We start from the raw sequence: 25,150 nt of genomic DNA, 5'->3' as shown, positions 1-25,150 counted from the left end.
AAAAGTAAAAAAAAGTAAAAAAAGGGCTGGGGATGTAGCTCCATGGTAAAATGCCCTGGGTTCAATCCCCAGTAGCAATAAAAAAAAATAAAAATAAAAATAAAATGTAAGTGCAGTACTGAGTTTCTTCTTGGGATGATGGAAAAAGTTCTGGAGATGGATGGTCTTGATGGCTATATGACAATGCACATGTGCTTAATGCCACTGAACGACAGGAATACTGAAAGATGGCTAAGATGGTAAATTTTATGTTATATATATTTTACCTTTAATAAAAAAGGAAAGTCTTAAGTATTGTAATTTTTGTTGTTGTTTTTTCATCCTCAGGATTGGACCCAGGGGTACTTAACACTGAGCCACATTCCCAGCCTTTTTTATTTTTGAGACAAGATTTTTGTCGGGAGCTGCCACTTAGGAGCTGAGCACCCTTAGCCTTGAGCGCTCACATCCACTGGTTTGCCTTGCACACAGATACAGGTGGATCTCAAAATTGGCAGAGGAATGAAGCTCTGGGAGTGGGCGTCACCCAGTGAGACTGAAACCCAATCCCTGGCCTCATGTGGGTGGAGCTTTCTTCCCCCCAGTAAACAGGGCTGTGGGCAGGCGCTCTTCTGTCTGCCTCTCTTGCTTCCCTTGTGGGAGCTGGGGCCAAGGAGCCCTCACTGAACCCCAAGAAAAAGGTATTTTCTCTGTCTCTGTGTGATTATTCAGTGCCAACCCAGTTCACCTGCAGTGACCCTGACTGATTTAGTCACCTGTCGCAGCAGAATTTCACTAGATTGCCCAAGCTGGCCTCAGCCTCCGTGTTAGCTGGGTTACAGGTGTGCACCACTGTATCCGGCTTCCCCTGGGGTTTTATGAGGCATAAGGATGATACTTTTTCCTAACAAGAAAGTGACTTTGTTAAACTACCTTATGGTTTTCCTCTGCCACTTTGGCTAAGGGATCTTTCCAGATAAGAAACAGAACACAGATTGACCTTAGTCTTTTTTTTATTTTTTATTTTTTGGTACTGGGGATTGAGCTCAGGGGCACTTAACCACTGAGCCACCTCCCCAGCCCTATTTTGTATTTTATTTAGAGACAGGGTCTCACTGAGTTGCTTAGGGCCTCGCTTTTCCTGGGCTGGCTTTGAACTCACAATCCCCCTGCCTCAGCCTCCTGAGCCGCTGGGATTACAGGCATGCATGCACCACTGCACACCCTGCTGGCTGCAGACCATTCCATAGTAAGCACCAGAATTCCCGTAAGCACTTGCATTGAAGTTTTTCCAAAGCACTGTTCCTTCTGCGGGAGGACAGAGAGGACACAAGGGCAGGAAATCAAATCAGCCCCGGAATAGCCCTTTCCAAAGAGCAGCTTGTGACCGCACATGAGCTTTGTAGGCATCTCCCTTGGTGTCCTGAGGGCTCTGCAGCCATCAGGTGAGACACACCCCTCCACTGTCAGATAGGCTCAGCTTAGCAGCAGGAAGACCTGGGGCAGCTCAGGTGGGCTCTGGATTGCACTGCTGGGCTGGAATCCTAGCTGCCCAGCCAGAGTGTGGACTGTGGGCTGGTCACCCTGACCTTCTCTTTCCCAGCTGTAACACGGGGACAATAGTAGTCCTTACCTCAGGGATTTGATTGGATAAAGTGTGAGTCTCCCTCTCCATTGTGGACCCGATGGCTTTGATGCTGTGACCATCCACCATGACTCAGGCACACCTTAGATTCATGCTGGACGTTCTCTTCCTCTCGTGCATGGCCAATCCCCTGGTCATGGCTGCTGACCCCACTTCCCCGACCTGGCCTGTCCTCTGCCGCTTCCCTATTGCCCAGCCTCCACCCAGCCCGCACCCCGACTCCCCCGAGTCTGCTCTCCACACGTAGCCAGAGGGCCCTGTCCCTCCTCTGCTCCGACCCTCTGCTGGCTTCTCATCCGGCTCAGAATGCAAGCCACGGTCCTACCTCAGCCGCCCAGGTCCTCCCATGAGGCCAGCTGCCTGGTGACCTCACCCATGCCCCTTCCTCCCCATGCGGGCCTCCGGGGGCTCCTCAGGAACCCCAGCATGCTTCTGCTTTCCATCTTGCCTGGACCCTTGCCTGCGTTTCCTTGGCAGCTCCCTGTCCCGGGGTCTCTCTTCCTGAGTTGCTGTATCGGAGGCGCCTCTCCCACCAGCCTGTCTAAAATAGTCCCTCGGAGGAGCCCTTAAGTCCAGGAGATCAGAGGCGTCTGGGCAATGCAGCGGGACCCCATCTTAAAAAAACAAAGAGGCCCCTCTTCTCCCTGGTAAAACAAAATGAAGAAACGAGAAGTTGTGTTTCCCAGCCCACCTCCGTGGCGGAGCTGCTGCCCTGAGAGGCTCAGTGGGGAGTCCTGGGACCCTCATTCTGGCGGGGTGTCTCCTGCAGGTGAGAAGCCCTACAAATGCCCTGTGTGCGAGTCCGCCTTCAACCGCAAGGACAAGCTGAAGAGGCACATGCTGATCCACGAGCCCTTCAAGAAATACAAATGTCCCTTCTCGTGAGTAGAGCTGCGGCAGGTGGTGGCGAGTGCAGAGTCCCCACAGGGAGGGCTGGACCTAAAGACCCCAGGCCCACGGGCAGAAGGCCTCTCTCCTCGGGCCTGTCCTGCTCACTCCCCACTCTGCTTCCTTTCCCAGCCCTTAGGGCGAAAGGGTGTCCCTCCGTCCTGTCCAGGGCCACTGGGGGGCCAGCAAGAGGGCTCCAAGCTTGCTGCGCTCCCCTGACTCATGGCTGTGGGTTCCAGGACACACACAGGCTGCAGTAAAGAGTTCAACCGGCCAGACAAGCTGAAGGCTCACATCCTGTCCCACTCAGGTAAGGGACCCACGGCCTGCCAGGCGGGCGGTTCAGCCCAAGCCCTGGGTGACGACGGCAGGAGGAGGAAAAGCAGACACACCCGCGAGGCCAACTGTCCCTGCCTGGTGGAGTCCAGCCAACCGACTTGCCCTCGTGGGCTGGAAGCCAGTCTGTGCTCGGAACCTGAGGGGTACAGACGAGGGAGGCCAGCCTGAGAAGGGACATTTGGATTGGAGTGGTGCCCGGTGTGAGGAGTGTGGATCAGGTGTGATCCAAGCTGTGGCTGGGAGGCTCCTTGGCTGGGCAGGGTCTTCAAACCACTCCTCGTTTCCCAGGGGCTCCCTAGAGCAGCTCTCTGGGTTCCACCCACTGCTTAGTCTTGAAGAGGGTGTTTCACCTTGGCAGCCTTGACACCGTGGGCTGGGTAATTCTTTGTCGTGGGGGTTGTCTTGTGCCCTGATAGATGTCTGTCCACTTGGTGTCAATGGCTTTCCCCCCAGTAGTGTGACTATCAGCCGTGTCTCCAGGCATGGCCCAGAGTCTCCTGGGGATGGGATGAAGTCACCCCTGGGTGAGAACCACTGGTCACAGACAGGACCCAGTGGCTAAAGAAACCCTGAAAACTGAGAGTAGTTGAAGGAGTTGAGGCAGGATCTGGATTTGAATCAGGGCTGTCACTTTGCTGGTGGGTGGCCTCAGGCAAGTCACTGCCTCTCTGAGCCTCCATCCCAAGAAGGCTGCAGCGACCAAGGGCGTGTGCATGGACCAGGGTGAGCGGGAGCTGGGTTGACTTGAGGGTGATGTGGAAGCACCAGGGATTCATTCAGGAGTGCCTCGAGGCCTGACCCTGGCTCAGGCGTGGGTGGCATAGGGCATCAGACAGGCAGAACCCACCCAGCCCTCTTGGGAGACTTCCCAGTTAGTGGGGAGACCAAAAGTAAACAGTGAGCAAATAAATACAAAGCAGCAAAGCACACTGGGTGCAGGGAGGAGGGAAACAGGGCGGAGAGTGAAGGGTGTGGGGATGAGGGAGGTCCCTGGGAGCTGAGTCCCGAAGGATGAGAAGAGCCAGGAAATGGCTCTTTGGGAGAGGGGCCAACAGAGCTGAGCTCACGGTGGGAGAGAAGGGGGTGGGAGGCTGTGCGCAGGGCCTGGTTGGAGACAGGAGATGAGGCCGAGAGGTGAGGGGGCTGCAAGACAGCAGCGTGCTTTTTAGGGAACATAGGGAATCAGTGGGAGGTTTGGAACAGGGAACACCTTGCTCGTTTGTTTTGCAAAGACATTTCTAGCTCCCTGTAGTGAGGTAGACAGACCAGAGGAGGTAGCTGCCTCTGTCATCCAGGTGAGAGATCATGGTGACCTGCAAAGTTTACCAAGATTTAAGGATTAAGTGGACTGGTCCATGCGGAGGAAATGGCAAGTGCAAAGGCCCAGGGGCAGCAGCCAGCTTATTGCATTAAGGAAGTATGTGACTGGCACAGAGTGACTAGCTGGGAGGAGGTGGTGGGGGAGAGTGGAGGAAGCCAGGGCCAGATCCCGCAGGTACTGGTAGGCAGGACACTGAGTGTCATTCCTTGGGCAAAGTACCCATGCAGGGCGAGGGTCTGCTTCCTCAAACTGACTTGCCTCTGCCCCCTCAGGCATGAAGCTGCACAAATGCGCCCTGTGCAGCAAGTCCTTCAGCCGTCGTGCCCACCTTGCCGAGCACCAGCGCGCCCACACGGGCAACTACAAGTTCCGCTGCACCGGCTGTGCCAAGGGCTTTTCCCGCCACAAGTACCTCAAGGATCACCGCTGCCGCCTTGGCCCCCCAAAAGACAAGGACCTGCAAACCCGGCGGCCACCCCGGAGGAGGGCAGCTCCCCGCAGCAGCGGCGGCGGCAGCAGCAGTGGTGGGCACAAGATGGTGGCCCCCTTGCAGGACCCACTGGGGCTAGAGGAACTGAAGGATGCAGGGGCCGGGCCAGTGCCCGAGGCTGCCCCCGGCAAGCCACCCTTCTCGGAGCAGGATGCCGTGCTGTCCATTGTAGTGGGTGGCGCTGTGGGCGGGGACCCTGAGCTGGTAGTGCCAGGCCACACTGAGGGGCTGGGCTCCAACCTGGCACTGGCAGAGCTGCAGGCGGGGGCCGAGGGCCCGTGTGCCATGCTCGCGGTACCTGTCTACATCCAGGCCTCTGAGTGAGGTGGAGCTCTGCTCCCACAGGCCAACCTGATGCCTGTGGGCCCCGCGGCCCAGGCGGACCAGAGATCCTTCCAGGGGAAGTGAGCGTGGCAGAAGCCCTTTTGGAATGTAAGCCCGGGCCCCTGGCTGCCCTTCTGCGCCCCCAGTCTGCTGGAGGGCCCTGCAGCATCCTGGGATTCATCCCCAGGACAGAGCAATGGCAAGAGAGAAGGCGGAGCCTGAGAAGCCCGGGCCTGGCTAAGCTAGGCTGGTGGTGAGACCACCTCCAAGGCAGACAGGGTGGCCCCAGCCACCCTTCTCCAGCCGCCTGGGATGGCCTCTAATCAAGCTTCTCTTCAGGAGACTGGACATGGTCAGAGACCTTACCTAGTGGACCTTTTCCCTTAGGGTTCCTCGCAGTGTCCCCAGAAAACTGTGTGAGGTAGGCATTTAGGAGGCACTTCAGTATGGCAGGTAGATGGCAGCTGTGAGCCAGATCTGGCTTCAAATCCAAGAGCTGCCACGCACTTACTTTGTGACCTCAGTAAAGTCACTTCACTTCTCTGAGCCCCCTGTTCCTCATCCATACAGTGGGCTTGTAATGGTCCTACCTCCTGGGGTTGGTTTGGGTGTTCAGTATGGTGAAATGTGCAGATCGTCTGGTATGGTGTCCTCCCTGGGAAAGTACTCAATAAATGTTTCTGTCATATGTGTCCAAATGGCTCAGACCCGAGCCTGGCAGTTCCTTTCTTAGCCTCTAGGTGACAGTCTTCTCCTCCAAAGCCTTGGGTCTGGGAAGCTGGCGCATTGCAGCCACTGTGAGGTTATGAGGGAGGAATGTGTGTGCTCCTGGGATGGTTGTTACAGAGCCTGGTCTGGGCACACATCCCGGGGGAGGCTTATACCTGCTTGAGAAAAATTCAGGATCCTGGGCCTCGCTCCAGCCTTTCAGAACCAGGAATTCTGCCCAGAGCCAGGAGCCCATCCTGAGCAGACCCCTGCATGGCCAGCAACGCCAGCCTCTCCTGTCCCCTCTTTTTCCCTCCCCAGCTAGTACAGGTGCGAGACAGGAAGGAGGAAAGGGGCCTTGACCAGGTTTCCCGTGTATCTTCAGGGCCCCTGGGCCACTTTGCCTTTGTTACAGGCGAGGAAGCTGAGCTTGGAGGGCGGCCAGGGCAGACACTGAGTTTCCTCGGAGGCCAGCGCGTCCCTCAGGCCCCAGTGTTGGCACCCAGGGCTGCAGCTCAGAGCCAGGCCCCACTTTTGGCATCCTTAGGCAGGAAGGGTGCAGTGTGTCAGCGGGGACAAAGCTGATGGTGATGGCTGTGAGCATTTCAGCCTGCAAGAGGCCAGATGAGGGACCAGTGGGGACAGGAAGTTTCAGAGGAGGTGACATCTGAGCTGGGCCCTTTGCAGAGGATGTTTTGCTGGATTGACAGATGGGGAAGAGCAAGGCGCGAGCTAAGACCTTGAGGGCTGGGGCTGACCAGAATTGGACAGGGGCAGGCATAATCATATATATATATATATATATATTTTAAAAAATTATTATTATTATATTTATTTATTTATTTGGTGGTGCTGGGGATTGAACCTCGGGCCCTGTGCATGCAAGGCAAGCTCTCTACCAACTGAGCTATATCCCCAGCCCCTAATTGCCGGTTCTTTAAGCCGTCTCCCTGTGATGGATGCTGGCTAAGCTATTTTTACTTCACATTGCCTCAGCCTATCAGGTGAGTGCTATTACTTTCCACATTTTACAGTTGAGAAAGGAGGCCCAGAGAGAGAAAATTCTTCACCCAAGCTCATGTAGATAGTGAGCTGCAGAGCTGGGGTTGGAACCAGGAGACCTGCCTCCACACCGGGCTCCTGGCCGCTTCTCTCTTTTGAAACATGAGTGGATGGCGAAGGAGAGCCTTGGATATTGGGTTAAGAAATTTGGACTTCACTCTCTATAACGCAGGAGTCATGGGACACAGCAAACAGGGTTTTAATTTGGAGCAATGACATTAATAGAACCATTTCTCTATTCTAGTACAACTTCTTCCTGTCAGCGTACACATACACACACTTACTAGTGATCATGAAAACTAATAACACTTACTAGACACTTATCGCAGGGCTGGTATTATTCCAAGAACTTCGAGGCGTGTATTACTTTTTTTTTCTTAGTCCTGGGGCTGGAACCCAGGGCCTCTACATGCTGGCAAGCGCTCTGCCACTGAGCCATAACACCAAAGTAGGTACTGCTTTTAACCCCATTTTGCAGCCAAGATGAGGTAACAGGTGCGTCAAGGTTAAGCAGTCCAAGTATCACAGCAGGTAAACTGCAGAAGCAGGCCACAGAATAAGGGAAATAACAAGGTCAGGTCTAATGTTTCACAGATGAAGAATTGGATGGGGGGACCGGGCTGGGACAGTATTGGGGTTCCCCTCCTTGAGTCCTTCCTAGGTTAACAGATGGGGAAGCTGAGACCCAGAGATGAGGAGGCCTTTGGGTAGGGTCACAGAGAATTGATGACAGGGACTCCAGAGTCCCCTTGGAGGGCCCCAAGATGTTGAGCCAGGCAGAGTGTGAAGAGAAGGTGGCCTAAGGGGTCCAGGGTCCCTCTCTCACTTCAGAAAGAGCACAGACTGTGGCATCAGGTTGAGCTGATTCTGCTGCTTCCAAGCTTTTTGGCTGTGGCAGGTCATTTCACCTCTGAGTCTTAGTCTCCTCATGTCCCTAAAAAGAATAATCAGGGGCTGGGGATGTGGCCCAAGCAGTAGCGCACTTGCCTGGCATGCGTGCGGCCCAGGTTCGATCCTCAGCACCACATACAAACAAAGATGTTGTGTCCGCCGAAAACTGAAAAATAAATATTACAACAACAAAAAAAGAATAATCATACCTCCCCAATGAGATTGATGTTGAAAGCAAAAATAACCCAAATGGGGAACAGACCTCAATGAATCAGCAAGCTTTCTTTTTTTTTTTTTTTAAAGAGAGAGTGAGAGAGAGAGAGAGAATATTTTTTTTTAATATTTATTTTTTAGTTCTCGGCGGACACAACATCTTTGTTGGTATGTGGTGCTGAGGATCAAACCCGGGCCGCACGCATGCCAGGCGAGCGCACTACCGCTTGAGCCACATCCTCAGCCCCAGCAAGCTTTCTTTATTAAGCAGAAGAATGGCACATTCTCAGGTGAGAAAAATGTCTGGGATTTTTATAATGTTTATTTTTATAATGTTTAAGTTCTTATTTCATAAGAAATAAGATTTGAATCATTTGCAAAGTTTGTGGGTTGGGCAGTCAGGGGGAACAGTTGCACAAGTTCAAAGCCTAAGTCAGGGAAACAAAAGTTCCATAACCACTGTGGCTGGGAAAGGGTGGAACTCCAGAGCCCAGGACCTGCTGTTTGCCTCCCCCCTCTCCCACCTCCCATGTCACACTGTTCTTCTTTTCTCCCTAAAGGTTGTTATTCCCCTTTTCCTTTGGGGATTTTCCGTATCCTTCAGATGTAACTCAGGGAAATAATCCAAACAAAGCAGAGACCACAAATTGGCAACTCGTGGATTGAATCCAGCCAACAGACAAATTGGCATTTATGATCTTTGAAAAAAAGTGAGCTTACACTTAAAAATAATGAAATTTGGATTGGGAGTGTAGGTCAGTGGTAGAGCACTTGCTTAGCATACTGTGTTGAGTCACAGTGTTGCGTCACCAGCACTATGAAAATAAATTAATAAAAATTATGAAGTTAAAAATATACTACAGGGCTGGGATTGTGGCCCAGTGGTAGAGCACTCACCTAGCACGTGCAGAGCACTGGGTTTTATCCTCAGCACCACATAGAAATAAAATAAAGGTATTCTGTCCAACTACAACTAAGACAAAATATTTTTTAAAAGTACTGCAATGGCAAAATGTAAGATACATTTCTTCTGTGTCAGGAATAAGACAAGGATGCCTTTTTCCCCCCATGGGTTTGTTTTTGTAATTTCTTTCTAGTTGTAGATGGACACAATAACTTTATTTGTTTATTTAGTTTGTTTATTTGGTGCTGAGGATCGAACCCAGTGCCTCATGCATGCTAGGCAAGCGCTCTACCACTGAGCCACAGCCCCAGCCTCCAAGGATGCCTTCTATCATTATTCCAACATAGCATTGGAGGCCTGGCCACAGCAATAAGAGAAGAAAAAGATATAAGAATCAGAAAGGATAAGATAATAGCAAGGATGCTGAAATAGCTGATCAGTATATACAAATTTACTGTGCTCCTTTACTCTAGAGGCAAATTTAAAAATGTAATTAAATTAGGACATTTTAGCCAGGTGCAGTGGCACATAGCCTATAATCCCAGTGACTCAGGAGTATAAGGCAGAAGGATCACAAGTTCAGCCTTAGCAACGTGTAAGGCCCTAAGAAGTTGGTGAGATCCTGTCTTAAAATAAAACAGATAAAGAGGGCTGGGGACATGGTATGGCTCAGTAGTTAAGCTCCCCTGGGTTCAATCCCTAGTACCAAAAAAAAAAAAAACAAAAAAAAAAAAACAAAAAAAACAGGTGGTGCATGTTAGGGTATCTGGCACAAATATCCACAAGAGAGACAGCTCTGAGTTCAAGCAAAGGTTTATTGACAGAATATCTGCCAGGCTGCCTTTCTGTAAGGTGCAGCAGCCTGCTAGGAAAAAAACTTCTTAACTCTGTAGTCAAATACAGTGGAGTAGTTAAAAAATAACCCGTCTGTGCTGTGATTGTTACTTGATGTCTTATCTGTGGTTTTGGTAGTTATGGACTCCTTTGGGATGGGCCTAATGGGAAGGTCATGCCTGGGGGGGGGGGGGGCAGGTGCTGAATTTCTAAATGGAGTCACTTTAGCCTAGGGACCTAAGTGCATACCTGTAATCCCAGTTTTTCAGAAGCCTGAAGCAGGAGGATGGTAACTTAGGTCAGCCTGGGCAACTTATCGAGAACTAGTCTCAAAAAACAAAAAGGATTGGGATGAAGCTCAGTGATGGAGTGCTTGTCTAGCATGTGCAAGATCCTGGGCTCAGTCCCCAGCAGTGCACAATAAATAAATGAAAAAGAAAATTGGTTAATCTGGTACGGTGTGGTAGCAGGTGGAGCCGATCTAGCTCAGTCCCTTTAGGTGGACAATTGCATTCCAGGTGGCCATCGTCCCTGTTCTTCCCTGCCGTCTTCCTGACATTGCGACTGAATATCAGTCGCTATCTGCTATACTACAGAGAAGTATTTATAAGTTCCATGTCTCGCAAAAGTAGGAAAACAAGGTGGCCAGGAAGAGCCACGTGGTCTTCGACATTCCGTGCCCGGTTCACTCATCCATCTTGTTGTCTGGACTCTGTGGGTACGGGACTGGACCCTGGGACCTGCTTCCTTCCCTTCTTCCCCTGTGGTCCTCCATCACCCTCTGAGCTTGCTGGCCTCATTTTCTCTAGCAGCAAAAGTGGGGATACAGCTCAGCTGGTAGAGTGCTTGCCTCGCATGCCCAAGGCCCTGGGTTCAATCCCCAGAACCACACACACACACACAAAGTGGGCGTTTCCATCGTGGCTGACTTGCTGGAGTGGCTCTAGTGTCAATTTCAGCTTCTTTTTTTTCTTTCTTTCAACCCCTGAGTCACATCCCCAGACCTTTTCATTTTTCATTTTGAGACAGGCTTAAGTTGCTTAGGGCTTTACTAATTGCTGAGGCTGCCCTTGAGCTTGGAATCCTCCTGCCTCAGCCTCCTGAGTCACAGGATTACAGGCTGCACCACCACATCTGGTTCCTTCAGTGGCTTCTGATCTCTCCCAACATTTCCCCCATAGATTGCAAGGTTCTACCTGACATGGCCTCTACTAACTCTTCAACCTTGTCTCCCACCACGCTCTCCTCTCCCTCCACTCTAACCACATCTATCTTCTTGCTCTTCCACAAGTACATAAATTAATTCCTGCCTCAGGTCCTTTGCACTTGTTATTCCCTTTGTCTAGAATTTTCTTCCTATGGATTTTCATTTTGCAAGCCCCACTCCCTTTGTTCACAGTTGTTCAGAGTCATTTCCTCAGAGTGGCATTTCTCAGTGGATCTATTTAAAACAGCCTGGCCGCGGGTTGGGGATGTGGCTCAGGGCTGGGGATGTGTCTCAAGTGGTAGAGCACTCGCCTGGCATGCGTGCGGCCCGGGTTTGATCCTCAGCACCACATACAAACAAGGATGTTGTGTCCACCAAAAACTAAAAAATAAATAAATAAATATTTAAAAATTAAAAAAAAAATAGCCTGGCCGCCAAAGTTCTCCTAGTTCCTTGTCCTGTTTTATCTTTATTCATCACCCTTGACATCACATTAGACAGTTCTTTATAGTCTATTGTCATTACAAACAAAAGTTCCACAAAGGCGAAGGCTTTGGCCTCTTGTGTTCACAGGTCCATTTACAGTGCCTAGGAGTGCCCAGGAATTGTTCAACCAGTATTTGTTGACGGAAGAACAAGAGCACTTGAGAAAACAGGCACACCTGGCCCATCCTCTTTCCCACGGTAGGGAAACAAGGTGGGTTTTCCCCAGTGAGAGCCTGCATGTAGGCTGAGACACCCCTGGCCCCAAATCCTGGGAGATAATATTGATAAAACTGAAGACAGAGAAAGAATCTGATGAGACAGTGGCTGGGAGGTTTCAGTTGACAGAGCAGGTGTCCCTGTGGACCAGGAAAACAGGTCATACCAGTTTGCCTGCCTGGGGAGGAAGGAGTGGAGGTGGCAGCTGCAGGTTGTCCCAGCCCCCATGGCAGCCAGAGAAGCCAGCCAGTGAGTGAGGGCCTGGCTTCCCAGGACCTGAGAGGGGTGACCAGGGAGGCTAGCACCACCTCTGAGTTAAGGGTCTGATACTTGCCCCGGGTGCTCGGTGTATACTTAGATGCAGAGCCCAGGGCTGGTGGCCAAAGGCCAGCTTTAGGCTGTGGGTCCTTTGTAGAGTCACAGAAAATAAATTGGGCCCCAGAGAGAGCAGGGTCTTGTCTAAAGTCTCATTGTGGCAAGGTTGCCCCCTAGGTCACTGCTACCTTGGTCCTTTAATAAATTCATTTAACAAATATTTGTTGAGCACCTACTATGTGCCAGGCATAGTTCTAGGCGTTTAAAGGACATCATAAACAATGATCCTTGATGATCCCTGTGGAGACAGCAGAAGTCAAGCAGCAAAGTGAACCATGTAATGTGTTGGCAGCCATTAAGTACCGGAAAAGAAAAAAAACAGGAGAAGTTTGGGGAGCATGGGGCTGGCGTGTTCCAGGAGCAGCAGAGTGGCCAATGTGTCTGGAATGATGTGTGAAAAAGGAAGATGGAGCCAGGTGTGGTGGTGCTCGCCTAGAATCTCAGCAGCTTGGGAGACTGAGGCAGGAGGATTGTGAATTCAAAGCCAGGCTCAGCAACTTAGGGATGACCTAAGCAACACAGTGAGACCCTAAAAAAAAAAATGGCTAGGGGTTTTGGCTCAGTGGTTAAGTGCCCCTGGGTTCAATCCCTAGCAGGGGAGGGGTCAGGAGGAACATGACACATCATAGAGGGACATTGAAAGGTCTTTGACTCTTACTCTTGATGGGACATGGAGAGCTGTTGGAGGGTTGTGGGCAGTGTAGTTGATTGCATCTGACATTTTTTAAATTTTTTTTAACTTTTTAAATTTTTAAAATTTGTTTAATTAATTAGTTATACATGACAGTAGAATGCACTTACACTTTGATATATCATACATAGATGGGATATAATTTCTCATTTTTCTGAGTATACATATTGTAGAATCACATTGGTCATACAGTCACATAAAGCAATAATGTCTGTTTCATTCTACTATCTTTCTTTTTTTAAAAAAAAAGAGAATTTTTTAATATTTATTTTTTGATGGACACAACATCTTTTTATTTTTAAATATTTATTTATTTATTTTTAGTTTTCGGTGGACACAACATCTTTGTTTGTATGTGGTGCTGAGGATCGAACCCAGGCCGCACGCATGCCAGACGAGTGGGCTACCGCTTGAGCCACATCCCCAGCCCTCTACTATCTTTCTTATCCCCACATCCCCTGCCTCCCCCTCCTTTCACTTCCTTCTACCTAATCTAAGGTAATGCTATTCTTTTTTCTTTTTTTTTTTTTTTGCATTGCAAAACTTAATACACATATATACCACAATTTTTGTATCTCTGTATATAAAGTATGTTGACACCCAATTCAAGTCTTCATAAATGTACTTTGTATAATGATGTCCGTCACATTCCACCATCCTTGCTACTCCCCTGCCTCCTCCCTTTCCCTCCCACCCTGCATCTGACATATTTTTTTTTAAAGAGAGAGAGAGAGAGGAGAGACAGTGAGAGAATTTTTAATATCTATTTTTTAGTTCTCGGCGGACACAACATCTTTGTTGGTATGTGGTGCTGAGGATCGAACCCGGGCCGCATGCATGCCAGGCGAGCGCGCTACCGCTTGAGCCACATCCCCAGCCCCTGACATATTTTTTAAAGGACTTTTTTGGTTGCCACGTAGAGGGTGGAAGAGGCAAGGAAGGCCAGTGGTAAAGTGTATGAGGCTCCCATAGCTGCTGTAACAAGTTACCAAACACATAAAACCACACAAATTCATTATCTTACAGGAATGGGAATCAGAAGTCTGTACTTATCAGGTGGCTGGCAGGGCTGTGTTCCTCCCTCCTAGAGGCTGTGGGGGAGGTGAGGACAATCTGCTCCATTGCCTTTTCCAGCAGGTAGAAATCACCTACATTCCTTGCTTTGTGGCCCTGTTATCTAGCTTCAGAGCAGGCAGGGTAGCATCTGGCAGTCTTTCTCTCACCCTGAATGAGGGATATGGAAAACAGCAGCCCCCAGGGAAAAGGGGGAACAAGAACCCCCAGGAATGGGTCCTGGGGAGGAAGGAAAACAGTAGGCTTTGGACTTTCACAAAGGATCAACTGCCCAAGGACACAGGCTGCCCAAGGACAGATGCTGCTATGATTCAAGTCTCACTTAAACCCTAAAAAATCAGACCCTTCTTGTAACCAGTTGTCATCTTTCCTGAAAATGTGCCCCTCTGGTGCTTAATCCTGCTGCTTGCTAATAAAAGGCATCGTCCATCTGTTGAGGTCTGTCCCCATTTCGGTTATTTTTGCTTTCATTGACCCTCCTGCTTCCTTCTTATGATTACATCATATCCAGCCAGGTACCCTAGAATATTCTCCCTGTCTCAGGCCCTGCAAAGTCCACTTAAGGGGACAATCTGGGGAAAGGACATGGACAACTTTGGAAGACTCTTATTCTGCCCTCAACAAGAGACTCCTGCAATAGTCCAGGCAAAAGAGATGGTGACCTGGACCGAAGGGACAGTTGTGAAGATGGTAACGAATAGTGGGATTCTGGATGTATTTTGAACAAACCAGATAATCTACGGGTTTGGAGGTGGACCTTTCTTTCCTTGCAGAAGGAAATTTTTAGTTTACCTTGGCCTTGGGCCTAGGCCTGGGTGAGGAAGTTTCTCTGGGGTAAGGTCAGGAGGTCACAAGTCATTTCCTGGAGCCTCTGTGGCCCTTGAGAGAACATAGGACTTGCCAACTGGTCAGTATGTGCTCAGCTGAATGGGCATGGAGTAGGCCCTGCAACCCCCCATCACCTCAAGTGTAGGCCCCTCTCCAACCCGCGGTCTCTCCTACCCCCTGCTCATCCCTCCCAGGTTCTGCTGGGTCGGGTCTGATCTACCCTACTGCTAACTTGACCCACTCCCCAGGGAGGTCACACCTGCTCCTAGACAGACCACACTTCATTTATTTTCCTCTGTATGCCTGTGTCTCTCTGTCCATTCATTCATTAGGATGCAGGCAGGACAGGCCAGCGGCCGAGCTGTTGCCCTTTACAGTATGAATCCCAGCTCTGCAGCCTACAAACCATGTGACCTTGGAAAGCTGTTCTTCCTGTTTCTCCAACTCCTAATGTCTAAAATGGGGACCACTTCAGGCACTTGTGTGGGCGAAACAAGATAATGCACGTAGCAAGCTCAGCTCAGTGTCTGGTGTGGTTTAAAAAGTGCTCCATAAGGATTTTCTATTATTTTCTCAGGGTCCAAGTGGCAGCCTCACCACTTAATGATGGTGTGATCTTGGGCAAGTTATTCAACCTCTAAGCTTCTGTTTTTTCAGCTGTAACCTATCTGCCTCACAGGGCTGTAATTGGGTGATTAAATGATATTTTTTAATGTTTTTTTAAATTTACTTATTTTTCAGTGTGGTGCTGAGGATCGAACCCAGTGCCTCACATGTGCCAGGCAAGTGCTCTACCACTGAGCCCCAGCCCTAGCCCCTAAAAGATCTTTTGGGGTTGTGTTTTTAGTGGTGGAGATTGAAACCAGGGCCTTCTGCATGCTCAGCGTTCACTCTCCCACTGAGCCCCAGTTCCAGCCTAAATAGGATATTCTGTGTGAGCTGTCTAACCCAGAGTGGGGGCTCGACAGCTGTTGATTTTTATTCCTATGATGGCTGTTTATTTTATAAATACTTATTGGATGCACACTTAGTGTCAGGTACTTTTTTCTGTGTTCTCATTGAATTCTCAGAATGACATGGTAAAGGAAGATGATGTCATTTGTTTTACAGATGAGGAAACCGAGGCAAGTAAAGTACATGAAAGAATGCCATAGCCTTGATTTTTTTTTTTTTTTTTTGGTGCTGGGGTTAAACCCAAGGCTTCATATCATGCAAGCTTAGCCTATCTGTGCTCCTGAGCTACACTAGTAGCCCCACAAATCTCCCTGCACCCCAGTTCCAATCTAGACGTGTATGGTGGGCACCAAAGCATATTCTCTTTTCATTACTTCAACATATTTTTTTTTAAGAGACAGAGAGAGAGAGAGAGAGAGAGAGAGAGAGAGAGAGAGAGAATTTTTTTAAATATTTATTTTAGTTTTTGGCGGACACAACATCTTTGTTGGTATGTGGTGCTGAGGATCGAACCCGGGCCGCATGCATGCCAGGCGAGTGCGCTACCGCTTGAGCCACATCCCCAGCCCACTTCAACATATTTTTAAAAATTGAGATAAAGCCAGGTGTGGCCACACATGCCTGTGATACCAGCGGCTCAGGAGGCTGAGGCAGGAGGATCGCGAGTTCAAAGCCCGCCTCAGCAAAAGCAAGGCACTAAGCAACTCAGTGAGACCCTGTCTCTAAATAAAATACAGAATAGGTCTGGGGATGTGGCTCAGTGGTTGAGTGCCCCCTGAGTTTAATCCTCAGTATTAAAAAAATGGCATAAAATTCATCATTTCAACTATTTGAACACATATAATCCAGTGCTTTTCAGCATATTCACAATTTTGTGTGATAATTGCCACTCTCTAGTTCTATTAAATTTTCATCTTCCTCAAAAAAACCCTGTACCCAGGAAGCATTCACTCCTCATTTTCCCTTCCCAATCACCTGACAACCACTAACATGTTATCTCTACAGATTTGCCTATTTTGGACATTTTATATAAATGGAATATAGCATAAGGCCTTTTGTGTCTGGTTTCTGTCACTTAGAGCTCCATTTTAAAGGTTAATTTATGAATCTAGCATGAGTCAGAACTTCATGCCTTTTTATTTGTTTTTTAACTTTTTTCTTTTCTTTTTTTTTAATTCCTTTTTTTCAGCCAAATAATATTCCATTGTATGAATATAGAACATTTTGTTTATTCATTACCCATTGCTAGATATCAATGGTGGTTTCCACTTTTTGGCTCTTAGGAATAATGTTGCTATGAACACTGGTGTACAAGTTTTTTTTGTGAACATATGTTTCTTGGGTATAAAAGTAGGAGTGGAATTGCTGAGTCATATGGTAACTCTATGATTAGCTTTTTGAAGAGCTGCCAAACTGTTTTCCACAGCAGCAGCATTAGTTTACATCTATCAGCAATATATGAGAATTTCCGTTTTCCACATTCCTGCCAACATTCAATATTTTCTGTTTTGTTGGCTAGTTTCTGCCCTCCTGGTGGGAATGAAGCATCTCACTGTGATATTGGGATTTTCATTTGATTGCTCTAACAACTAATGATGTTAACAATCTTTGGGGCGGGTTGTGCTTATTGACCGTGTAACTTTTTTGAAAAGAGCTCTATTCAAATCTTTTGCTTATGTTTTAATTGGATTATTTGTCTTTTTGTTCTTGAGTTTTAAAAAGTATATTCTGGGGGATGGGGGTGCAGCTCAGTAGTATTTTAATTGGATTATTTGTCTTTTTGTTCTTGAGTTTTAAAAAGTATATTCTGGGGGATGGGGGTGCAGCTCAGTAGTAGAGTGCTTGAATACGCTGGGGTTTATCATCAGCACTGCAGAACTGCAAAAAAAAAAAAAAAAAAAGAAAAAGAAAAAGAAACACACACATGAGTATGCTGAATATTAACCTCTAATCAGATATATGATTTGCAAAGATTTTCTTCCATTATGAGGGTTATTTTTTCACTTTCTTGATAATTTCTTTTTTTAATATTTATTTTTTAGTTTTTAGGTGGACACCATATCTTTATTTTACATTTATGTGGTGCTGAGAATCGAACCCAATGCCTCGCGCATCCTAGATGAACGCGCTACCACTTGAGCCACATCCCCATCCCCTTGATAACTTCTTTTGATGGGCAAAGGAGTTTGTAGGGTTTTATGGTTGTTTTGTTTTGCGGAGCTGGAGATGGAACCCAGGGCCTCACACACGCTAGGCAAATACTCTACCACTGAGCAATAACCCTAGCCCCCAAAATATTTTTGGTTTTGATGAAGTTCAATATCTATTTTTTTCTTTTATTGCTTTTGCTTCTGCTTCTGGTGTCATATTTAGGAAACTTAACCTAATTCAAGGTCACAGAGTTTACACGTTTCCTTCTAAGAGATTTATAGTTTTAGTTCTTATATCATATATATATATATGATCATGTCATCTGCAAAGTGACATTGTTTTAATTATTTTCTAAATCTGGATCTTTTTTTTTTTCTTGTCTAATTGCCCTGGCAAGAACTTTTACTATGGTGTTTTATAGAAGTGGTGAGAATAGGTATCTTTATCTTATTCCTGATTAGGAGAGAAACTTCTAGTCTTTCACTGCTAAGTATGATATTATCTGGGATTTCTCAGATATATCCTTTAACCAGTTTGAGCAGATCTCTCCTAAAGTTCATTAAATCTTTTTAAATTTTTATTTATTTATTTAATTTTTAAAACATGTTTTTAGTTATCAATGCACCTTTATTTTATTTATGTGAGGTACTGAGAACTGAACCCAGGGCCTCACACATGCTAGGCAAGCATTCTACAACTGAGCCACAACCCCAGCCTTTTAAATTTTTTTTTAAATCAGGAGAATATGTTGGTTACATTTGATTGTCTTGACAACTAAAAATCAGCAAAATCTTCCATATTTAATTTAACATAATTATATGAGACCAAGTTTTATAATAATTAAGGTTTTATTAATTTTTCATTTTTTGACAAGTTTTCTAAGAAGACTACAAATTGATGACTGGGCATCCTAAACTGTGTGACCTTGGGTAATTCCTATTATCTTTGGGCTGTACAATAGGAGGTGATATAGTATGCTTATATATTACAGGGCTTTGAAGGATGATGGAGATGAGATAGGATCTTGTATGCAAAGGTATTTTTCAAATAAAACCATATGCTTCTATTGCTGCTCTTACTAGCGATGGCTTTTACATTGAAGTATAACATGTTAGTAAAGTATATACAGTGTGTAAAGGCATTGATCTTATGTGTGAAGACTGGTGAATTCTCATGTACCATGTGAACACCATCGAATCCTGCTATTGAACCTGTCCAATATCTCGTAATTGTATTACCAGAGGTAACCACTGTTCTGACTCCTATCATCATAGATTAGTTTTGCCTATTTAAAAAAATATTTATTTTTTAGTTTTAGGTGGACATAATATCTTTGTTTTACATTTATGTGGTGCTGAGGATCGAACCCAGTGCCTCATGCATCCCAGGCGAGCACTCCATCACTGAGCCACAACCCCAGCCCCTTGCCTATTTTGAACATTCTTTTTAAATTTTTTTTTTTGTTTTTAGTTGTTGATAGACAGTTAAATTTTTTATTTACATGCGGTGCTGAGAATCGAACCCAGTGCCTCACATATGCCAGGCAATTGTGCTACCGCTGAGCCACAATCCCAGCCCCTTGAACATTTTTTTTTTTTTTTTTTTTTTGTGCCAGGGATTGAACTTGGGGCACTTGGCCACTGAGCCACATCCCCAGCTTGAACATTCTTAATAGGCTTTTATATCTGCTTTCTTTCACTCACTATAATACCTGTTAGTCTTCCAAGCTTACATGTATTGGTGGCTTATTCTTTTTCACATAGTTTTAAATGAACTAATACCAGTTGGTCAAGGTTTGAAAAGGCTGTGCATTTGCACAAGAGACCAGAAAACTAAAGCCCAAGGCTCCCCGTTGATAAGCAGTTCACCCTGTGAGTCCTCACCATGGCAGCTGAATTCTCAGCCAAGATGCAGCTTCCTTTGCCCACGTGTCACCACTTCCCATCCGGCATCCTAGGCGAACATCACGAATTGATCTTGGCACTTTTTTCCGGAGGTAGGAAAAAAATTATTCTTAACCAAGGTGAGTCCTGAGGTCGGCTCAAAATTATTCTTAACCAAGCAGCGCAGGTATGCCAATTGCTTAGGGGCTGGTACTTGAGATTAAATTTGAGTTTTCTGCTGTAATATTCCCAAGACATTTTTCTGGGTTCACAGAGTTATGACATGAGGGGCTCAGCTTGCCCCACAGCACTGTGAGACTGTGGATGGTGAGGTCTGTAGCACCTGCCTCTTCATATATTTTTTGGGTAAATGGCTCAAACCTAGCAAATCTTTTATTACCTGTGTGCCTGCGAGCATGACTTAGATAAGAGGTAAGGGTGCAGACTGCTTAGATCTGAAGTGGTTGTTGTACCCATTATGGGGCTTAGTTGAAACATCCTTGGTTCTTTCTCTTTCTCTCTCTGTGTGTGTTTACTTTGATGAAAACATTGCAATGTCTCAATTACAGAGCAAATACAAGTGTGACTTATATTTCACAATGCATGCTGCTTTGAGTTCTTGACAGTTCTAGCATGTCTTCCACATTTGAAAATTTCTTCCAACATGGAAAGTTGGGTGACATGAACTCTACCCCTCTGGGAGTGGCTGTCTGTCTGTGCAGGTGGGGGTTGTGGCATATTGAAACAACAACAACAATATCCAAGGCGTGGTTATTATTTATATGTGGATCGTAGCCAAAGGAGGAGACAAGACTCATCTATATCTTCTCATGTAATAGAGGAGAAGTTCATTAAATTCTCATTTATTTAAAATTCTTTTTTTTCCAAGTAACTTAGAAAGGTCCAGGGAGGAATAAAAGACCTTTGAGAAATCATATTTTTCTTTTCTTTTTTTTTTTTTTTAAAGAGAGAAGAGAGAGAGAGAGAGAGAGAGAGAGAGAGAGAGAGAGAGAGAGAGAGAGAGAGAGGAGAGAGAATTTTTTAGTATTTTTTTTTTTTTTTTTTAGTTCTCGGCAGACACAACATCTTTGTTTGTATGTGGTGCTGAGGATCGAACCTGGGCCGCACGCATGCCAGGCGAGCGGGCTACCGCTTGAGCCACATCCCCAGCCCCCATATTTTTCTTTATTGTAGAACACTTCAGATCTGATTTACTCTGTTTTCATGTGAGTCTAACAAATGCAAAAGATTGAAAGCAGCAAATTAGAATGATGTATTTGGAGAAGAATCGGCTATTAATGGTGGAGAAGTGATTCTTTTTGTTTGTTTTTGCAGTGCTGGGGATGAAACTCAGGCCTTTGTACACTCTACCACTCAGCTCTAGCCTTATCTACAGTTCTGAGAAGTGATCCTTTTTTTTTAATTTTTTTTTTTTTATTTTTTAATATTTATTTCTTAGTTCTCGTTCTCGGCGGACACAACATCTTTGTTTGGATGTGGTGCTGAGGATCGAACCCAGGCCCCACGCATGCCAGGCAAGCGCGCTACCGCTTGAGCCACATCCCCAGCCCCTGAGAAGTGATTCTTGACAGCAAAGATAAGGAATAACAATGAAATGCAGCCCTAGAACTGGTGGGGCATATTTACTGCACAGGGAAAGAATCCTCAACACTTTTGTTACTTTTGAAAGTGCTGGGTTGCCCCCTGCTTTAATTATAATTGCCCATAATGATGATTCATAATGCTTAGGAATAATACACTCCCCCCCCCCCCCACCGTACTGTGGATTGAACCCAGGGGCCCTCTACCACTGAGCTACATCCCCAGTCCTTCTTGGTTTTGATTTTGAGACAGGGTCTCACTGATTGCTAAAACTGGCCTCAAACTTGCAATCCTCCTGCCTTAGCCTTCAGAGTTTCTGGGATTACAGGTAAGCATCACCACACCTGGCTCAAATACACATTTCTGAGTGCTTCTGCCTGCTGTGTGCCAGGTCTATGTTAAGTAAGCAGTTTACATTCCCTATCTCACATAAAGTTCTAGGAGGTCCTGTTTGTCAGATCAGGCTGAGCAGGCAGCAACCAAAGTTGGCAGATTTAAAAGGGCCGCTGAACAGGCTTTATTGAGATATCACTCCCGGACGGAACTCGATCAGACCCACAGAGGGGACCGGGGAGGGTCTGAGGAGAAACCGAGTGGAAACTCAACCGGACTGGACTTTTATGGGGCTTACAGTAGGAAGGGAAGGGCTTGGGACAGGAAAAGGTGTCTCTAGGGTCCCTTGCCCCCTTGGAGTTGGTCAGGGGAGTTGCCTGAACTCCAGGATTGGCCAGGGGGTCCTGCTGATTGACAGGCGTTAGTCAGGAGATCTGGCTGATTGACAGGCGTTTCCGCTGGCATCTGATTGATGTTCAAAGCAGCGCGGGCTGCTTTGTTCTAAGTTGCCACTAAGTTGCCACCAAGTCGCTGCCACCGACCTAACACTGTTATCATCATGTTCGGTTACAGTTGCAGAAAGGGAGGCAGACAGGGTAGGGGAAGTAACTTGCCCAAGTCGTCAAGGCAAATTTTGAAGCCTTGCAGTTTAAGTACTGTGCCAAGGTAGTTAGCCTCTCCCTGATTTCAAGAAACCTGTTAGGTGTGTGAAGAGTAGAAAGGCATTACATGTAGAGGGAACAGCATTTGTAAAAATAGGGCTAGTACATTAAGCTAGTTTGTGTCGCTCAGTTCTGAGTCTTGGTTTGCTCATCTACAAAATAGGAACATGTATTATCTATCATGGGCTGCTTATGGGATTTAAATATGATAATATATGTAAAACACTTTTCACAATGTGTAGTTCATAGAATGTGCCCATTAATTATATAATAATAATATCACATAATATATAGTACACACTATATATTACATATAGCATTTAACATAACAACTATAATATTTTATAACATTATAATTATAACATCATTAAATATAATATTTAATAATTATCATATAATATATAAGATAACATAATATTATATTATAAATATAATTATAATAATTATTGTTTTAGGCGCTAGGATCGCACTCAGGGCTCTAACATCATCCAACAACTCCTGTCTTTTTAATACAACATCCCCAACTCCTATCTTTTTAATACTGTTAATTCCCTTCCTGTTCTTCCAGTCCTACAGAAATTTAGTCCTAGGGGACTACATTTCCCAGCATGCCACCTCGCCCTTTGACCCCAGCGATACCAAAAAGGTGCGCCGTGGAGCGCCTCAAGCCGGAAGACTATAGCCTCCCGGCATGCAGCGCGGCCCCCACCATTAGATTCGAGGCGCCGCCAGCACGTTGCACACCGGGAGTTGTAGTCGGCGGCGCGTTGCCCTGACGCCGGCCGGGCCGGGCGTGGGGGCCTGTGGGAGGTGGCGCGGCCAGGCCCAGCTGCGGGGCGGAGGCGGAGGAGAGGCCTGCGGCGGCAGGGAGCGGCGGGGCCGGGAGCGGGCGCCGGAGCCGAGCCGAGCCGGAGCGGGCGGCGAAGGCCGCCTCGGCTAGCAGCAACCATGTCGGTGTTCGGGAAGCTGTTCGGGGCTGGAGGGGGTAAGGCCGGCAAGGGCGGCCCGACCCCCCAAGAGGCCATCCAGCGGCTGCGGGACACGGAGGAGATGCTAAGCAAGAAACAGGAGTTCCTGGAGAAGAAGATCGAACAGGAGCTGACGGCCGCTAAGAAGCACGGCACCAAAAACAAGCGCGGTGAGGCAGCCGGGCCCCGCCACCTCCCCACTCGCTCCCCTCAGGCTTCCCGGGCCCGGACTCTACCTTCGTCTGATTCGCCTCGGGGGTCTTCTACGACCCTGGAACTCTTTCCCGTCAGATCCCCTTCTGTGGCCTTCCGGGTCGGGATGCCTCTGACCTCTTCAGTATCTCCCGACCCTGGGCTCTTCCACACCAGACTCATGCCACCCCTCTCCCCACCGGCTCTCCTCACCCTGCCAGACCCCTTCAGACCCTGATCTGGCAGCACTTGCCTTCTGTTCCTGTCTGTTCCTCCTTTTCCTCTGTTTGTTCTCAACCACCTTTCCGGCCACTGGTTCTGACCCTTCTTGGCTCCTGTCTGCTCCCCCATCCTAACATTTAAGTGCTTCCTGGCCCCACCCCTGCCCTCTCCCGACCCCTACGTGGAGTATTTGAGCTGCCCTTAGCCCCTTCCCTACCCCTGACTCAGGGTTCTCCTTGAAAACTCTCCTCGATGGAGAGAAAAGAAGATTGGGGGACAGGAGGCCCCCCTGGTTTCAGCTCTGTTTACATTTTAAGTGAACTTGAACAAGTTGCTTTCCCCTGAGACCTCAGTTTCCCCATCCATCAGCCAGGGTTTGGCCTCCATGAGGCCTAAGGTGTCCTCCAGCTCTGTGATTCACTTTTGGTTGCCTCAGCTTGGCTTTATCAGTTTCCTCGTATTGCAATCCTGTGACTCATTGCTTCCCCATCGCTTCTGAACTAGAAATATGGACTCCAAGCCTCGTTGGCCAGACTCCTCCCCAGTCCACACTCCCGGTTGTTGATCTTTGAGGCACTCTTACTTTACTTCTTGTTGTTTTATTGCATTCTGAGCAAGTACTTTTTATTTTTCTTGAGTGAGATGAATGTGAAAATGCTTTGACAACTGTAAAGCTTGTTATTTTTTGTTACTGTAATGTGAGAAAGAATCATAGTAGTGGCAGTGCTTTCCCTCAAAGAGGGCAGAAATGAGAGGGGTTTAAGAGTCAAACAAGTATTTAACTCAGAAGTCAGCTAGCAAAGTCTGTAGTGTGACCTTGAGCTAGTTAATTTACCCTTCTGAAAGGAAGATCTTGGATTCACAGTGCTCAGCACATAGTAGGAGCTAAATATATGTTTTTGCCATTTTAAAAAAGAAAGAATTGTGTATCCCAAGAATACTATTCTGCAATAATCAACAAACATTCTGGAAATTCTTCCTGAGTGCCTAATGGTGTACTCATAGGGATGAACAAAACATGACCTCCACCCCAGTGGGGGAGAGACAGATACAGAACAATAAATGAAGAAAGTATTCATTTTGGAGATGGAATTAAGTACTGAACAAGAAAAACAGGTGATGGGTAGGAGGGATGTCACTTTTGATAGAATGATCAGGGAAGGCCTCTTTGAAAAGGTAAAGTTTGAACTGAGCCTTGAGAGGAAGGAGGAGCCTTCTAGGCTGGGAGGAGTGCAAGGGAAAAGGCCAGGAAGTTGGCCAAAAGAGGAAGAAAGCAAAAGAAGTGTAGTGATTGAAGGGAGAGTAATGTGAAATAAGGAGAAGGTCCAATTGGACCTTCAACTTAGAATCCAAACTTTTCAGTTGTAAGTTCAAGGATTGGATTCTAAGTGGATAGAAGAATTTTGGAGGGTTTTATGTTGGAGTGTGCCCTAATCAGTGATAAGAGTTTTAAAACATTGTCTAACTGCTCTTTGGAAAGTGGGAGGGGATGAGGGCTGGAGTAAGGAGGTGGGTCATCTGGCAGTTGTAGATGTCCATCTGAGGCCTTGACTCCAGTTGTAACTATGGAGATAGAGAGCAGGCTGTATTTTGCTGTCACTAGCTTTTTTCTCTGAGAACTCTCCCTTGATTAGGATTCTGTTATTTGCCAGTGGTAATTAGAATCATGGTTTCTGCCTGTCTGCACTGTGGAAAGCTTGTCCTGTTG

The 25,150-nt window shown here is 47.0% G+C and overlaps 2 protein-coding genes across 5 annotated transcripts in view; both read left to right on the top strand.

Annotated features, from left to right (window-relative positions):
- The window catches only part of ZNF341 (zinc finger protein 341), a 44,012-nt gene extending 38,334 nt beyond the window's left edge, over positions 1 to 5,678 (top strand). For all 4 annotated transcript variants that reach the window (XM_081290803.1, XM_081290802.1, XM_081290801.1 and 1 more), the window contains 3 exons: positions 2,394 to 2,505; positions 2,752 to 2,822; positions 4,445 to 5,678. In XM_081290803.1, coding sequence (XP_081146929.1) covers positions 2,394 to 2,505; positions 2,752 to 2,822; positions 4,445 to 4,986 — 725 coding nt within the window. In that variant the 3' untranslated portion in view covers positions 4,987 to 5,678. The remainder of the gene's footprint in view (positions 1 to 2,393; positions 2,506 to 2,751; positions 2,823 to 4,444) is intronic.
- A 17,175-nt stretch (positions 5,679 to 22,853) lies between these two features.
- Positions 22,854 to 25,150, top strand: part of CHMP4B (charged multivesicular body protein 4B) — a 42,208-nt gene continuing 39,911 nt past the window's right edge. Inside the window, exon 1 of the mRNA XM_081292484.1 lies at positions 22,854 to 23,198. Coding sequence (XP_081148610.1) covers positions 23,009 to 23,198 — 190 coding nt within the window. The 5' untranslated portion in view covers positions 22,854 to 23,008. The remainder of the gene's footprint in view (positions 23,199 to 25,150) is intronic.

Source organism: Spermophilus citellus (genome assembly GCF_964194105.1).
Source record: "Spermophilus citellus genome assembly, chromosome: 4".
Lineage (NCBI taxonomy): Eukaryota > Metazoa > Chordata > Mammalia > Rodentia > Sciuridae > Spermophilus > Spermophilus citellus.
The sequence above is the reverse complement of the archived record's forward strand: the minus strand, read 5'-3'. Positions and strand labels throughout refer to the sequence as shown.